The following is a 14,163-nucleotide window of genomic DNA, read 5'->3' on the forward strand; positions in this document are numbered from 1 at the left end:
CCTTACCTTTAATGGGGAGGCCTTCTGTTCTGACTTTCCAAATGTGCAATTCCAGTTCCAACTCTTGCAGTGCTGCCACAGGACATGGAATGGGAATGCACACAAAAAATATCACGCATCAGGAAGCTTCAACAGTCTGCATTTTCTTAAAAGTGACAGCATTAGGTGAGGTAAGGGAATGTAACCTAATTTTGAGTTTGTGGTCATTAAGCAGCACTTAATCAGATTCTGTCAGCCAAATGCTTAATTGTGTTCTGCATATATTTCCGTGAGCCTTTTGACCCAATATTGGCATCATGGAGGTTAATTCATCAAAGGTTCATTTTATTACCAAAGTATCTATGCAGAATACTCCCTAGTATTATCGCAGCCGAAAAGCAAAGTAGGTTTGGGATCTTTTTTCTTTTTCCTGCCACGCCACTGGCGTTGAAGGCAGCGATGAAGGTCCTCCATCTCTGGTGGCGTTCATGGCTTCCTTCATCGTGTCAGTAGCTTTGTCTCGGTTTACTGTCAGTCATGCAAGTGGAATATAATAATGCACTTTGGTAAAAGAGAACAATAGTGCGGACTGTTATCAAAATCGGGAGAAGGTTCAAACATCAGAGGAGCAGAGAGACTTGGGAGTCCTCGTACGAGACTTTCAGAAGGTTAATTTACAGGTTGAGTCTGTGGTAAAAGACCACAAATGTTATGTTGGCATTTATTTCAAGGGGAATAGAATATAAAAGCAAGGAGATAATGCTGAGTCTCTAAAAGACACTGGTCAGGCTGCACTTGGAGTATTCATTGTCAATAGTTTTGGGGCCCCATATCTTAGAAGGGGTTAACGTATGAGGAGCGTTTGGCAGCTTTGGGCCTGTACTCACCGGAATTTAGAAGAATGCATGGGGATCTGATTAAAACCTACTGAATGTTGAAAGGCCTGGATAGGGTGGATATGGAGAGGATGTTTCCTATGGTGGGGGTATCCAGAAGTAGAGGGCACAGCCTCAAAATTGAGGGGAAACCCAGAGGTAAGGAGGAATTTTTTTAGCCAGAGTAGTGAATCTGTGGAATGTTCTGCCACAGACTGCACTAGAGACCAAGTCCGTGGGTATATTTAAGGTGGAAGCTGATAGTTTCGTGATTAGTCAGGGCATCAAAGGATGTGGCGAGAAGGCAGGTGTATGGGGTTGAGGGGGGTCCAGGATCAGCCGTGATGGAATGGCAGTGCAGACTCGATGGGCTGAATGGCCTGATTCCACTCTGATGTCTTATGATCTAATACAACTCTGAAATGTGTCATCTCCAGACAGCCATAGAATACAGACGGCCGTAGTTGAAAGAAAGAAATCAATCCGCCCCACACAAAAAGAAAAAGAAATAAATACCTGCAAATGCCAAATACTCCCAAACCTCTCCCTCACACAAAAACTAACAAATCACCAACTCTCCAGCCCCCAGTCAGCAACAAGAAAGAATGGGCAAGAACACAAAAAAGAACATAGGACTAAAAGAAGCCAATATGAACTACAGTTAGTTTGAACTATATTCCAATCCATAAATCTCAGAATTTCAATGACATCTCTGAGGGCAGTGGCTCGAACCAGCGGCCCCTCCAAGAGCTGTGACATGAACCAGCAGCCCCTGTGTGGGCAGCAACATGAACTGGTGGCCCCTCCAAGGAAAGCAACATAAACAAGCGGCCTCTTGGAGAACCACGCACTCTCCTCCACACTTGTCTTGATGTTTCAGTCTTCCTCAGCGCTCTAATCGGCGAGAAATGTAGTCGATCATGGCCCCTCGTCTCGTCTCCGAGCTTCTCCTCATGGTAGTTCGTGCTCGCATTTCTCTCCTGGAGTTTTCTCAGGAACAGCAGAGTGCTAGCTCACTCACTCAAGCTACAGATTGTAAGTCACGGGCTCCAGCTGTTTCAAAAGCAAAATTAAGATAAAAGGAATAAGTAGAAGACATAGAAAAGCTGAAATGATTGACTATCCGGAAGGTGTCCCCGGAGAAATCATTGTTCACTGGTGCCATCTTGACCAGAAGTAGCCATTAGCATGCCGACAGGGAGAGGTAATTACCAGCTCGTGCTGTCAGTTAGGACTCGTAGCCATTCTATTGCATGATTAAATAAATGACAGTGTGGATCGTGGCTGCTCAGCAGAAAGGGGGAATGTTTGAGAGCAGAGTAATATGTACTTCCCTAGTCTGTTGAAGGATTTGTCAAACTCTCATATTAACAAACTAGCTATCAAGTTTAATGTTAAATCCTAGTACCATTAACAGATCCTTCGTGAAAAATCAATCATTGTCTTTCTAACTATTCACTATATACTCTAAAGCTTTACAGTGATAGGCTTATCCCTACATTTAAGAGAGAAAGAAGCATTACCATCAATCTTTATGAACTGAAAATAAAATTTACTGGACACTTTTGATGTATCAAGATATCATGAAACTAGAATTTCAAGTTTGGAAAATACACCTGTAAAAAAGCAGCACTGATTCTGGCAGCTGGGAGAGGTACGTAGAACTCAAAAAGGTGATAAAACCGCAAAAATCACTGAAGTTTTGAAATGAAGCTTAAGAAGGATATCAAAATTATCGTACCAATATTTGCAATTTAGTAGGCAAGAATATGGCACAGAACAGGATGGCCCTTAGAAATCAAAATGAGGATATTGCAGAGGACAATGAACAATTGACGCATATATTATGCAATTATAAGACCATCAAACATAGGACAAACTTAGGCTATTCAGCTCATCAAGTCTGCTCCACCATTCCGTCATGGCTGATCCCGGATCCCACTCAACCCCACGTGCCTACCTTAGAAACATAGAAAACCTACAGCACAATACGGGCCCTTCTGCCCACAAAGTTGTGCCAAACATGTCCCTACCTTAGAATTTACTAGGCTTACCCATAGCCCTCTATTTTTCTAAGCTCCATGTACCTATCCAGAAGTCCCTTAAAAGACCCTATTGTGTCCGCCCCCACCACCGTTGCCGGCAGCCCATTCCATGCACTCACCGCTCTCTGCGTAAAAAAACTTACCCCTGACATCTCCTCTGTACCTACTCCCAAGCACCTTAAATCTGTGCCCTCTTGTGGCAACCATTTCAGCCCTAGGAAAAAGCCTCTATCCACACAATCAATACCTCTCATCATCTTATACACCTCTATCAGGTCACCTCTCATCTTCCATCGCTCCAAGGAGAAAAGGCCGGGTTCACTCAACTTGTTTTCATACGGCATGCTCCCCAATCCAGCAGCATCCTTGTAAATCTTCTCTGCACCCTTTCTATGGTTTCCACATCCTTCCTGTAGTGAGGCAACCAGAACTGAGCACAGTACTCCCAGTGGGGTCTGACCAGGGTCCTATGTAGCTACAACATTTTCGGCTTCTAAATTCAATTCCACGATTGATGAAGACCAATACACTGTATGCCTTCTTAACCACAGAGTCAACCTGTGCAGCTTCTTTGAGCGTCCTGTGGACTCGGACCCCAAGATTCCTCTGATCCTCCACACTGCCAAGAGTCTTACCATTAATACTATATTCTGCCATCATATTTGACCTACCAGAATGAACCACTTCACACTTATCTGGGTTGAACTCCATCTACCACTTCTCAGTCCAGTTTTGCATCCTATCAATGTCCCGCTGCAACCTCTGACAGCCCTCTACACTATCCACAACACCCCCAAGCTTTGTGTCATCAGCAAGCTTACTAACCCATCCCTACACTTCCTCATCCAGGTCATCTATAAAAATCACGAAGAGTAAGAGACCCAGAACAGATCCCTGAGGCAAACCACTGGCCTTCTCGCGTATCCTCTGATGCCCAGATGTTGCCCATTATTTTGCATTAATATTTACTACACAAAAAAGGATACCGTACCAGGTATCCAAAGAATACTAATACTGGATCACAGAATGTCTGAGACAACGCAAGAACATACTAGTCTGAGCTGAATTTGAATAGATTTACCGTTCAAAGTCCCCACTTGCCCACCCCGCACCAGAAGGATCAGCTGAATCAAGGCCTCAACAGGGAGTTTGTGTCAAGAAGTGTCAGACTGACCCATTGTCTCCAGAATACTCTGATAGGAGGCAAAACTGGGGCACAGCCTCAATTCTGGTCATGTTTCTTAGATTTTCTGATTCTCATAGATAGTTAAAGGCTATCAAAATAATTTTGATTACTGTTAAAATCTTATGAAAAAATAATAAAACTAAACACATTGTAAGACTGAAATATATTAAATTGAATTAAAATCTGATTGAAATGACCTTGTTGTTTCATACAAATATACAGTATTAACCAGGAACATGAGTAGTCTGCCAACCCTTCTCTGTCATTGAACAAAATTATGGCTGATATGCTTGTATTTTTGGTTTTGCATTTCTGTATATTGTAGGATATTTTTATCACCTGCTTATTAAGCATCTATCTTCCCGTGTCTAATTTTCTTTTTTCAAAGATTATTTTCCTCTGCCCTTTGAGTTCCACAAGCTCATAACCCTGAACGCAAAAGAAAACTTTATCTCATTTCTGCTTGATAAAGGCGACCTCTCCTGTATGAACTGTGACTATGTGATGTACCGGTCTGAAAGTCCCCATTCAAATGAATGGGTCACTGCTTCAATACAGCCATGTCTGGCATAGAATCAGGGAATTCTGGCATATTCTAGCTCCATTGCTGGGCTCCATGTGTAGCTGATTTTAGAGGAAATAGATGAAAACATTACAGGTGTCCCAACTAAATCTTTTGGGAATTCTTTCAGATTGGAAAATGTAGCATGTCATTTCATCAACTTACAAAGAAGGCACATGAAAACCAAACAATTAAATATCAGTCAGCCGTACAGCCAAATTTGGGAAATTACCTGAGTACAATTAAGAATAAACTTGCCGAAGTCTTGAAAGGTTCTAGCAGGTTGAAGAACTCCAGTGTAGATCTGTGAAGCAAATCTACGAGGGGTGAATGATAAGTTCGGAGCCTAAGGTAGAAGGGGTAAATTTTAGAAAACCTAGCACATTTATTTTTCCTGCATTTACACACTTAGTCCAGTGGTCATGGAGCATACGGATCCCTTCTTTGTAGAAGTCGGCATCTTGGGCCTCCAGAAAGTGGCCCACAGCAGAGGTGATTGAGATGAGTTATTAACGTCAAACTTTCTGCATTTTCACTCAAAGAGTTGAACTACACGTGCATGTAACAAGAGCTGTATAACTCATCTCCTTCCACCTTAGGCCATGAATGTATCAGTCACCCCTGCTGTGGACCACTCCTACAAAGAAGGGATCCGTATGCTCCGTCACCGCTGGACTAAGTGTGTACATGTAGGAGGGGACTATGTTGAAAAATAAATGTGCTAAGTTTTCTAAAATTGACTCCTTCTACCTTAGGCCACAAACTTATCAATCACCCCTGGTATTTAGGGAATTTGATTGAACTAATGTTTCAGAGTGGGTGGTTAAAATATTGAACAAAAAGTGCCGAGGTATATTATTTTTATATACTTCCGAAGGACATTTGATGTAGTTCCTGATTAACAGTCAGTTAGATATCATTAAAGCTCATGGGACTGATGGCAAATTATTGACCCCATCAGAAAATTAACTGAATAGAAGGAGGTAGGGAACTGAGATAAAGGGCAAATATTCAAATTAGTATAATGTAACTGGCAGTATCCCTCAGGAATCTAATGAGGCTGCAACAACTCGTTATGTTTACAAATGTTTTCAGATGACTTAGGCAACAGAATAAAAAGCCTGCATGCCAGTATACTAATGACATAAACATGGATGACATAGAAAATAGATACAGCCATTAAATATGAAGAAAGATATTGATCGATGAAGTGAATGGCCAAAACCTTGGCAAATAGAATTTTTTATGTATTAAATAATTGCTAACGGCCAGCAGTAGGTTGAGTTTTTTAATAACATGATTATGCACATGTATGACAAAGCAATCAGAATTTTCTGTCACTGAGGATGAATCGCTGGGATATTCTCTTTAAAAGCAGATAGCTCGTTAGGAGTTTGCATGCACCTATATCAATTCTAAAAGGGCATCCATTTAGTAATTATTATGAGGTGATAGGGATGAATTTTACAGTGGTTTTCGATTTTGCACTTGGAAATTTAAGGTTGTTGAAAGGTGGGAATTTTCACTCTTGACAAATAATTAATTCATATAGAAATCCTCTGGTTCGTTTCAGCAGGTTGATAGGTTAATTGTGGCCACTGTAAATCTCCCCGAGTTTCTAGTTAAGTAGCAGCATCTGGATGGAGTTATGGGGAGAGTAAAGCGGTATAGGTGTACGACTAGTATGACTTGTCACAGACTAGAATGGGTTGAAGGGTTAGTTTCCATGCTGGATGACTTTGATTGATGCCGCTTTCCTACCCCCTGATGCCTAAGGGAATTAAGTGGTACAGGGGTATGGAGAGAAACTGGAAATGAGAAAGATCATCCTTGTTCTTGCTGAATGATTTAAAAAAAGTCTTGTTGGTCCTTGTGACTTGGTATTTTGATTTTTTTCAATACTTTACACACTATGCAGAGCCCCATTTGTGTATAGCACTCAGGGTATAATAGATGATTGTAGAGCTGATTTGTTTGAGAGGTTCTGGTGAAGAGTAGTTTCTTGTATCTAGTGTAATTTTATTTTTAGAAAAATGATGTATTTGATGTGAACACAAATGCTATTGATGCAGGAGCTGATATCTGTCTGTCCCACAGGTCAGATTATGATGACTGGAGACCTGCACTTGCCAGCTTGCTTCAGCCTATTCCCTTTCCCAAAGAGTAAGTATAATCAGACCGAAAACAAGTCTCTTCTATGTCAAATGTATTCTATTCTACATGAAAATTACAGTTTGGACTATGTGATGAGTTGATTCTCAATTACTAGAGCAATATTGTGGGGAGTAAAACATCTGCAAAGGGACAAGGCCAAGCAGAAATTATAGTCTGTCCCTAGGGTTTAAATTATTCATTATTGATATATTTAAATTCTGGTTATAATTGTTTGACATTGTCAGGTTTTTTTATTTTAAGAAAGACAAATGTATCAGGTTCTATAGTAAATAGCAATGGTGGCATAACAGCGCAATGCTATTACAGCACCAGTAACCCAGGTTCAATTCCCGCTGCTGTTCCGAAAGAGTTTGTATATTCTCCCTGTGACTGCATGGGTTTCCCCCACGTGCTCTGGTTTTCTCTCACATTCCAAAGACCTACAGTCTAATTGGTTAATTGGTCACATGGGTGTAATTGGTGGCATGGGCTCGCTGGGTCGGTAGAGCCAGTTACCGTGTTGTATCTCTAAATAAAATAAAATTTAGAAAAGAATAGTTGGTGACCAACAATGTTCAGTGGTGAATCATTCCCTATTTTATATTTTCCCTCCTCTGTTTTATTTTGTCCCTGAGTTGCCCTAATCCCATTACGAATGTCCATGCATGATATCTGTATTTTTAATGTGATGTACATGATTGAATTTATGAAGTATTTATGTCCAGCAAAGTGTTATTGGACTGTTAAAAAAAAAACATTGAGGTCTTTGTCAGCTACCTTTTTTGTCTATGATTAGTTAACATTGAAAAATCCCAAGTCCTGTTCATATAGAGTTCAATGGCATAGGATTGACCTGATCTGAGTTTGAGATGAGGCCTCCGTCGGTCAGGGTTGACCATGGATTTTGCTTCCTAGCTGCCTAGATATGCAAGCCAGGGCAGTACGATATTGCTTATTGTACTTGTTGCTCATGTAGCAAGCTTTCACTCTCCCGTATCAGATGAACCCAAAGGAATGGTAGAGACCAATGCATTTTGGCACCAGCAGTGTTGCAGGAGTTGCCAGTCAGAGTTGTTCTCATCGTAGGACTGCCTTAGGGACTCCAGCTGTGGATCTTTCCCTCGGGCTTTATCCCCTCTTTCCCTCGGGCTTTATCCCCAAAGCCTTCCCCCATGAGTGAGTATGGCTGCAATGCGGCAGACGTCGGAGATCAAAGTTTTCCTTCTAGATGAGCTGCCAACCGCGGCTGACAAGTCCCATCTGCTCAAAGCGACTGGTTTTGAAGCATCAGTAGCCCGCTTTTGCCCCTTCTCCTGTCAGGTGAAACAATTCCACTGGGCATAGTAGCTAAGCCACGTGAAGCCCAGGAACTGGAGTTGGTTGTCAGAGGTTATTTGAGTCGCATATCATTTAATAGGTAGTGGAAGCTTGTCCCCACCACCACACCTAGCTATTCCTTAAGGAACCTTAAGTTACAGTCTATTGTTTAAGTTTCCAAATGTAGAATCGAAAGATAGAGTTATCCGAGGGAATCGTGACAAAATAAACTTCACTTTGGAAATGGTTGCTTCAAAGATCCTAGATAGGAGTGTTAGGAGTCTAAAGATTAAAGCAATAAACTTTGCTGGAGTGCAATCTGCAGATAAACAAACATTACTGAACCCTGCTTTAATGGTGACCCAGGTGAGCAAACATACAAGATCAAACAAGAGTAGATAGTCTTGTATGGTAAAATATATAAATAAGAATCATCAAGGATCAACTGTGGTAGGCCATATACATCTACACGCATTATGAATTCGCTGGCATGTTTTAGTCGGTGCGACATGCAACAAAAACAATATTCAATAATTATAAAGAATAAAGAATTATTAAAAGTAAAGTTAGAGGTTAAAGTCCAGGCATGAAATAAAGTGTGCATAAATGCATACAAACCAGCATGTATTTACAATGTAAACAGCAGCATAAAAAGAGGTTTAAAGTGTTTACAGTGCAGTGCAGAGACAGGGTAATATAGCTACAGGGACTAACTAGAATGATTGATCAGGTTGACTGCCTGGGGAATGAAACTTTTAAAATAGTGTGAAATTTTTATTTTAACAGCCCAATGGAGCTTGAGGAAAAGACAATTTGCAGGATGGGTAGTATCGTCGACAAGCAACTGAATTTTTTGAAGTGTGAAAGGTTATTGGGAGGAGTGTGTTGGTGAGGGCAGTGCACTTTTTAAAGTCAGTACGGCCATTAGCAAAGCTTTGGGGCAGGAAAATGCAAGTGAACTATAATCCAGGAAGTGTGAAGTTAGGTATTTGGAGAAGTGCAACAAGGCAAGGAAGTATACAACAAATGGAAGGTGAGTAAGAGAAGGAATAAAGGGACTGTAGAATGTACATCCACAGATTTATATGATAACAGAATAGGGCAAAAAGGCAAAGCAAGTCATTTATAAGAGCAAAGAGGGTATATTGAAAGTGTATCTAACTCCAGTTAGAACTTGAGCACTGAATCAGAATCAGGTTTAATATCACTGGCACATGACATGAAATTTGTTGTTTTGTGACAGTAGTATATTGCAATGCATAATAAATAAAACTATAATTTACAATAAGAGGTATATGTTTTTAAAAAAGAAATTTAAATTAAATAAAGTGCAAAAAGAGAGGAAAGGTATGGAGGCGGTGTTCCTGGGTTTATCGTACATTCAAAAATCTGATGGCAGAGGGGAAGAAACCTTTTCTGAAATACTGTGTATTTGTCTCCTTCTTGATGGTAGCTAGCCATGAGAAGAGGGCATGCCCTGGGTGATGGGAATCCCTAGTGATGGATGCTGCCTTTTTGAGGCATCGCTTTTGAATGTGTCCTTGGTGCTGAGAGCTGGCAGACTTTATAACTTTCTGCAGCTTTTTCTGCTTCTGTTCAGTGTCCCTTCCATACCAGATTGTGATGCAACCAGTTAGAATGCTCTGCACGGTACATATGTAGAAATTTGTGAGTGTCTTTGCTGACATACCAATTCTCCTCAAATTCCTAATGCAATATAGCCACTGTCATGCCTTCTTTGTAATTGTATCAATGTGATGGACCCAGGATAGATCCACAGAGATGTTGACACTCAGGAACTTGAAACTGCTCACCCATTCCACTTCTGATCCCTCGATGAGGACTGGTGTGTGGTCTCTCAAAGTACCTTCCTGAAGGCCACAATCAATTCCTTGGTCTTACTAATGCTGAGTGCAAGGTTATTGTTGCGATACTGGTTAAACAGCTGATCTATCTTGCTCCTGTATGCCCCCTCATCACCATCTGAAATTTATACTTTATTGTCGCCAAACAATTGATACTAGAACATACAATCATCACAGCGATATTTGATTCTGCGCTTCCCACTCCCTGGATTACAGAAATTAAATATTAAAAATAGTAAAAATTAGTAAATATTAAAAATTAAAATTATAAATCATAAATAGAAAATAGAAAAACGGAAAGTAAGGTAGTGCAAAAAAACCGAGAGGCAGGTCCAGATATTTGGAGGGTACGGCCCAGATCCGGGTCAGGATCCGTTCAGCATTATTCTGCCAACAATAGTTGTGTTATTGGCAAATTTACAGGTGGCATTTGAGTTGTACCTTGCCACACAATCGTGGGTGTAGAGAGAGTAGAGTAGTGGGCTAAGCATGCGTCCTTGAGGTGCACCAGTGTTGATTGTCAGTGAGGAGGTAATCTCATTTCAAATCCACACAGACTGTGGGTGCCTACTGAGGAAGTCAAGGATCCAGTTGAAGAGGGGAGGTACAGAGGCCCAGGTTTTGCTGCTTGTTGATTAGAACTGAGGGTATGACTGGGTTGAATACTGAGCTGTAGTCACTAAAGAGTGAACAAATTCTGGTCGTAATGTTTCAAGAAGGACTTATTAACACGAGACATGCAAAAAATATACACATAGATATTGCAGTAAATGGAAAGTTAATAGCTGCAAGGTAATTTTGGATAAGCTATGGTTATTTTCTTCAAAACAGGGGAAGTTGAGGGGGTGTATAAAATTGAGGACCCTAGACTCAGGAAGGATCAGTTTTCCTTAGCAAGGGGTTCATTCAACAGGGTCCACAGCTTGAAACATAATTGGTAGAGAGGATAGAGAAGAGACAAGGGCATTTTTTGTCAGTTAGAGGATGGTAAGTAACTAGAGTTCATAAGAAAGAGCAGTAAAGGCAGAAACCCTGATTATATTTAAACAGTTCAATGGCTATTTGAAGAACACATGACCTGCAGGGATATGGGCCAACTGCTGGAAGGTGGAGTCCTTTTCAGCTGGCCTGCTGTTGTAAATCTCTATGATTCTACAAGAAGGTTGGCTGAAGCAATCAAATGTGAGTGCACTTGGTAAATAGATGAATTGGTTGATCTGGAATGGATTAAAAATTGAATAAAGATTGAGATTAGACTGTGGACATGTTCAAAACCACAATAGTAGATTATCAATTTGAACAAATGGCCAAGGAGCCTTCTTGAGTCATGGAATTATTAGACCTGATAACTTCCAAATCCTAGGTAGCTTTTGAAAATTCAATTCTACTGGATGCCTGCGGTGTATTCCTCAATTCCCATCCTTGGAAAATGGAACAAGGGAAGCTTGAAATCCTCACACACCAGCACTCACTTCTGAAAAAAATATGTCCAAGCATCAGTGTACATCTTTTTGTGACATGCTTTACTGTATTTGCATTGATCAACTTCACCCCCTTCCTACATAGGAGGATTCTCAGTGTTCAGAGCAGGTTAATGGCCAAGTGATAATTTGCTAAATAGTCGCAACATTATCTGCGGAAAATGTGGATAATTTTGCTTGGTAGAAAACTAACAGTTAATTTTCCATAAGTAGTATTGAGCCTATTAAATAGAATCCACTTAGTGACCTGTGCTGGCCTCTGTGATGCATCTGCCGAATTCTTGCAAGTTAAGCAGTCATAGACAGCAGGGATTGATAACTGAAATGCTCCATAAGATGCAGAGGTAAAATATCCATTAAGTTCACATTAAATTGTCACTTACCAACTAGAAAATGCTATTTAGGCACAATTAAATATGATTTGGTATGTCTTTCTCTCATGTGTTTCAGAACAAGTACTTACAGTTTTTATAGTTGGGTTTGGCAAGTCTTTTGCTGAAACAAATCAAAATGAGATGCAGGATTTGATTGAATTATTGAATAATACAGAAGTCGTCAGTTTTCCAAAATTACGTTTGTAAATGACATTGGCGTACGCATGGTCAGGAAGATGATTTGGCCAGTTTCCTATCGAATTTGATCCACCATTTAATAGAATCACACCTAATCTGATTGTAAATACACCCCAACCCTGTAACCTTTAAAAACCCTGCTGCTTCCCCCCCCCCCCCATTTCCCCCAGTTTATCAAATAATCAATTCGCTTCTAGGCTTTGTTTTTGTAGAGTTTTAGGGAAGAGTGTTCCAACCTAAAGAAAACGCTGAGCATTCTTGTTGTTATATGGAAACATCTCTGCAGCTTTCATTATTGTATTTATTTATTTGAAGTTCTCAAGCAGTCAGTGTTAAGTTTCTTTATAAGCTTCCATAATTTAATTTGGGGAATCAATTTGCAAAGTAAGCCCTGCTAAACAGTGGAAACCTCGTTGGAAAGTGTCACTTTGGAAACCAGAATTGTGAGAGTGGCACTTTGGAAAGTGCACCCCTAGTGGTGAAAATAAGCAGTTTTAATTATGCTAATTTCTGAATCCACCATCCCAGATTATCATGTGGTTCATTTAGTAACACAGCCAGTGAAGAAACAATGGATGTCCTGTTGTTATTTAATAGTAAGCTACATATAAGGTTCCAAAATTCACTAAGGTGTTTGCTAAATTAAACATGGTGCAGTGAGTGACATGTAGTTGGTTCATATGTTTTCCTATCATTTACTGAGAAACCTGGACTTATAGGCCACTGATAATTAGGGAAAAATGCACATTAGCAACGGGTCTTTATTACTTCTTGTTTTGATATATTTGTTACATCGTGACTGCAATTTATGAATTGTGAAAGTGCAGAAAGCCCAAATAGAACTGTTCAAAGATCAAAGTAAAATTTATGAGTACATTCATGTCACCACATAAAACCCTGAGATTCTTTTTCTGTAATAAGTTTTATGCTGTTGCACTAAAGACAAATGTGTAATACTTTATGCATTTTGTCAACAGGGCCCTCGCACATGTTAAGTTCACAAAGTAAGTAATGCATTTACCTTATTCATATTGAATTTACTTAGAGGATTTATAGTTCACTTTAATTTTTTCCTTTATAGCGTGTGCCTACAAAACTAAAACTCTAATGCATTTTTAATGTGTTCTTTGTAATGCAATGAAAAACAGAATTTAGACTTCTTATAATTCTTTCAGAGTTCATTTGAGGAAGTTTTTTTGAAGTGTTTTTTAAGTTTTTGGAAGCAAGAGTTTTATAGGCCAGGACACACAGAAATCCAGCCCAACTGACACTTGAATCTAACCATTGTGAACTTCCTTATTGCCAAAGTCACCGATTTATTAAAAGGAAAAATGTAATATCAGCCTCATTTTTGTTTATTTCTTAAAGTAGAATTTCCACATTCAAAGCAGCGTTAAACTGGTCCCTTAGTTATATGATATGAAGTGATTATTTTAACACAAAATTTTATGCATATTGTTTATTTAAATTGGGTTGAGTTCTCCTAGAGTACTAAGGCATTTGATTATAGATGCATTGAAAAGGATAAGTTCCAGCTTTTGAAATTCTGCTTCAGTAAAATCACAACTTCTGCATAGACAGAGCTTCTGTACGGTACAAGTCTGCTATACAGCAGCAGTATGTAAAATATTTGCAAAAAATATAATTATTTAAAACCCAGTTATTATTCAATAAAACTGTGTGATAAATTCAATTCAACACTCTTTTATAACTTATAATAGTTCCAAACAGCTTCTGAAAATTATTAGTATTTTTTCCAATTACTATTGCAGTGAATATGTACTGAAATATTTTTACTTGGAATGTTCAGAGGAAATTGACCATGTAATATGTACCCAAATAGGTATACAGTAATTAATTATTTTAACTGTTAACCATGTTTGCATTTTTTGATCCATTATTTAATTACACCCCTACAAATGGTTGGAAACAGGGTAGTTATATATGTAATTTGAGTTGAAATATGGTACTTTGTCCTTTTAATGCTATAGCCCATTGTATTAGCCAAAAAGTAGTTTTGATAAATGCTCTTCATAAATGTATTATCTTACTGATGCTATTATTAGAGGTCCATTTAGCACCTACTGAGTGCTCACCTGAGTAGGTAAGTCAACAGCTGTCATGGGT

General features: G+C 39.4%; 1 protein-coding gene across 2 annotated transcripts in view; it reads left to right on the forward strand.

Annotated features, from left to right (window-relative positions):
• cmip (c-Maf inducing protein) overlaps window positions 1-14,163 on the forward strand; it is a 253,957-nt gene that overhangs the window by 200,375 nt on the left and 39,419 nt on the right. For both annotated transcript variants that reach the window (XM_072279852.1, XM_072279853.1), the window contains exons 11-12: window positions 6,745-6,810; window positions 13,014-13,040. In XM_072279852.1, the coding sequence (XP_072135953.1) occupies window positions 6,745-6,810; window positions 13,014-13,040 (93 nt within the window). The remainder of the gene's footprint in view (window positions 1-6,744; window positions 6,811-13,013; window positions 13,041-14,163) is intronic.

Source organism: Mobula birostris, chromosome 15, assembly GCF_030028105.1.
Source record: "Mobula birostris isolate sMobBir1 chromosome 15, sMobBir1.hap1, whole genome shotgun sequence".
Lineage (NCBI taxonomy): Eukaryota > Metazoa > Chordata > Chondrichthyes > Myliobatiformes > Myliobatidae > Mobula > Mobula birostris.